The sequence below is a fragment of the Bos grunniens genome, chromosome 3, assembly GCF_055505025.1.
Source record: "Bos grunniens cultivar Pamir isolate PY7600 chromosome 3, Bosgru_T2T1.0, whole genome shotgun sequence".
Classification (NCBI taxonomy): Eukaryota; Metazoa; Chordata; class Mammalia; order Artiodactyla; family Bovidae; genus Bos; species Bos grunniens.
Window position 1 is genome coordinate 110,268,685 of NC_141167.1, and position 4,008 is coordinate 110,272,692.

At 37.4% G+C, this 4,008-nt stretch overlaps 1 protein-coding gene across 1 annotated transcript; it reads right to left on the reverse strand.

The window, feature by feature from the left end:
• Positions 1 to 347: 347 nt before the first annotated feature.
• LOC147376774 (olfactory receptor 10T2) lies at positions 348 to 1,380 on the reverse strand. The gene has a single exon (XM_086394101.1). The coding sequence runs from the start codon at positions 1,287 to 1,289 to the stop codon at positions 348 to 350; it is 942 nt and encodes a 313-aa protein (XP_086250227.1). The 5' UTR covers positions 1,290 to 1,380.
• Positions 1,381 to 4,008: the final 2,628 nt, after the last annotated feature.

A 4,008-nucleotide genomic window follows, 5' to 3' on the forward strand; every position in this document is an offset into this window, starting at 1 on the left:
CTAGATAGGATGCTTCTAATAACTTCACATCCCATTCTCTCTATCCAGCTAGAAAAGCAATCTTTAGCCAACTTTCATTTTGAGTATTGTGTTTTCCCCTGAAAAAAATATTATGCTTTTCTCTTTTTGCCATGTGCGTCTTTAAAAAAGGAACAGGCATTAGATAATTTAGCATGTAGATTGATTTGCAGTTCTTCTGAAATAGGAGAAAAGAAAAAGGCAACAGTGGTCTTAGTCATTGGAAATACTATCCATATCATGATTGAACTGATGAAAAGACGAAGAAATTTTCATGCCTTTGACTTCTTCTATGACTTTCCTAGTTAATTTTTCAATTTTTCATTAGATTACTTGGTTGCCACAGGCATTCCCAGAACTCTTTTCAGTGCAGTCTTTACCTCCTTGTTCCTGAGACTGTAGACAAGAGGATTAAGTAGGGGAGTAACCACTGTGTAGGTCACTGCCACCAACTGGTCTTTGTCTGAAGCAGACTTGGATTTGGGCCGAAGGTATATGATGGAGGCACAGCCATAGTGGACAAAGACCACAGTGAGGTGTGAGGCACAGGTGGCAAATGCTTTCCTCTTGCCCTCAGCCGAGGGGATCTTCAGGATGGTGTTAACAATGAAGCCATAGGATACGAGAATTAGCAGAAAAGGCATCATGATTACCAGGATGCTGAGGCTGAACAGAGCTAGTTCTTTTACATGAGTGTCTGTGCAGGCTAACTTAATAACTGGTGCCATGTCACAGAAATAGTGGTTGACCCTGTTTGGGCCACAAAAATGCATGCCACATATGAGGTTGGTGGCCACCAAAGCAATAAAGAAACCTGTGACTGTTGACAGAGATACCAACCCCAAACCTATCCTTTTGCTCATGATGAGTGTGTACCTCAGGGGGTGGCAAATTGCCACATAGCGATCATATCCCATCACAGCAATGAGAAAGCAGTTGGTACATGCAAAGCCAAGGAAGAAGAAGAGCTGGGTGGCACAGGCTATGAAAGAGATAGTCTTGGTGGCTGAAAGCAGGTGGACCAGCAGCTGAGGGATGATGACGAAAGTGTAGCAGGACTCAGAAAAGGAAAGGATGAATAGGAAACCATACATGGGAGTGTGTAAAGTCCTGCTGAAGCAGATAACAGTCATGATGATTGCATTGGCCATTAGGATGGTCAAGTACAGAAGGAGGAAGATGACAAAAAGCAGCACTTGGAGCTCCTCTAGGCTAGAAAACCCCACCAGGATGAACTGTGTAACCACAGTGGTTCTATTGAAACCTTGCATCTGAATAACTTCCTTTTGTGAAGGAGTTTGGAGAGAGAAAATGATAAGTATCTTTGTACAAAGAATATTCCCCCAATGCCTTCCCTTTAAGAATTATATTTTCAGACCTAGAGTATTGAAAGATCTCTCTCTCAACCTTTTTATCATATTCCTTTTGATGATTTAAAAATATTATCCTCCAAAATAGGAGAATGATTAGCTATATTATAGAAATATACAAAGATTGAAAGAGGCAACCATGTGATATTGCCAAAGAGTATATAAGAACATTAGAAAATTCTCCTAGTATAATAAGAGGAAAAGCAAGACACAAAGTCATATTTATAATAAGATTAGAACTGATTGTGTTTGCTTTCTGATATATTTTCTAAATATTTAACAATAAGCTTTTAAAATTTGATGATCCTAAATATACTTCACTTTTATGTAGGCTAGAATATTTCCATCTCTTTTTAGCTACTATCCAAACACAAGAAAAACTTGCTACTTCCAAAAATAATGCTATTATTTTAAAACAATTGCTTTAGAAGCATTCACATTTCTGAATTCAGCATGCCAATTATAACATCTGTTTGCTCAGAAGATTATTGGTAGCTTGGTATGCCTGTCCTCTGATAACTGGCAGTCACAGTAGATGGCCTGTTGGGGTGGGGGCAGGTAGGGAAAACACAAGTCAGTGACCAAATACAACCAGTGAGCAGCTACAATAATAAAAGCAAGCTTAAGGATTAATATTTTTTTAAAGTTCAGCAACAATTCTTGTTTGAGAACAGTCAGATAATCCAAGTCATCATTTGATATGTCAGAAGGCATGTTAGAGGAGTTGGGATAGGAGTGGTGATTAAAGAAAAAGGGGCATTTCTCATTCTGTGATTAGTAAACTCATTTCTAATATTCCCTTATGAATGAGGCTATTTATGGCACTTTTGTTTTTAGAGACTGATCAGTCACTTTGTGGTGGCAGATTTGCCTCTGGAAATGTACCATCTCTTCAACTCTTTCTCCGTATCCACCCTTGAAAATTTTCTACCAGTTCATAGTTCAGTTAAAACATGAAAGAAAGCAGTTGTAATTGCCTGTTGAAAGCAAAAAAAAAAAAAAATTCAGGACTTACTAAACATTTCCTTCACTTAATTTTATATAGTGTAATTTAATAATAAGTGCTTTCATTTAGGGAGATGTTGTTATCATGTGTAAACAATTTTATTGCAAAATATGATCAATATCTATTTTGTAATAAAATAACAAAAATCCATTTTATTTATTTATTTATTTTTTTTGAGACCTGATTTAAAATAATTTATCTTTTTTTCACCTCCAATACATAAAAAATGGAAATCCTATATTTTAGTTCACATACCAGTCTGGACTAGTAGTACTCCAGAGTGTCTCTCATAGCTGGAAGTGGCACATGTTAGCTTTCTCAGTGCCTCAATTTAGGGCTCAGGACATACAAGCCCACGCAGGTATCACACATTCTGTATTGCAGTGTATCACATCTGCTGGGGTCACTTCTCCCCACAGGCCAGATAAGTTGTCCCAGAGCCCAAGGAGTGGATCGCATCACCCCTTGCACAAAAATCCATTTTAATTTCATCTTTATTTCTAGCTTGTTAGGCACTACGGTACTCTGGGCTTTTGAGATGACAAAGGCAACTTTGGTGGATACCCTCATCCATGGGCTTATGTCATTTGCATTGTTTACATGTGTCCTTTGGTTTCCATTATCTCCTATTCTTGATACTGCACTATCCCTGTTACAATTTTGAAAATATTTCTGTTCTGAATTTTCCATACTCAAAAATCTTAATCTATTTTTTATTCTCTATCAATATTTGTTTTCATTTTTCTACCAATGCAGCTACTTTAATGCTCAGTATCCATCATAATCAAACTAGCATAGACAATGTATAGAGTCAGTAGGAAGACTGAGGCCAGGATAATGGAGGGAAGGAAGGGAGCAACAGGAATGCACCTTGAATCTTCAATAGCCAAAAAGTGTTAGGTGAAGGAAAAGAGAAGACACCATCTCAGGGATTTCACATTATCTTGTAGTCTAAGTCATCCAGAGCCCTAGTCATTTTCAATTTTGAGAGTCTGGTTCAAAAATTCAGGAGAAATCAGACTTACTACCTGCAGCACTCAACATCATCAAGCTTGTTAGCTACTTTAATGGCTATAAAATACAGAGAGTTGTTTGATGTGACACACTGGGTACATTCACTATTCATCCTGCCATGGTTCCTTCAGTTAGATAGCTCCACAGTCCTGCTAACGTAACCCTTTTCCTTTGCATCAGACATGGCAGAAAACAAGAGGTTTTATGTAAGCTACATCAGTTTGTCCTTCACAACCCAGTTGATAGCACAAGTGTTTTGTCTCCCTTCTGCAGCTAATGCAGGGGCACTAAACACCCTCTCCTGAGCAGTGACCTGTGAACATTTTTATCTCTGCATTCAATGTAAGGAGTTGAGCTCATCTCCTTATATGTTTGGCTCTCTCTAGATTATAAATTTTTTATAGGCGGGGGCAATATTTTTTATTAATAGCTGAATTCTTAGAATGTAGTATAGTTTCTAGTTTATCATGGGTTAAAATTTTTTTGACCTCAACAGAATATAAAAATAATAAATAGTATGCTGAAAGAATAGAGTCAATACCAGAATCCAAGTTTTCTAACTTGTATTTTAAAGTAGAATCACATTTTATTTCTATACCA

What these genes read in the sequence shown, in the direction of transcription:
- LOC147376774 (XM_086394101.1), bottom strand. Translation starts at nt 1,289, where the DNA reads ATGCAAGGTTTCAATAGAACCACTGTGGTTACACAGTTCATCCTGGTG.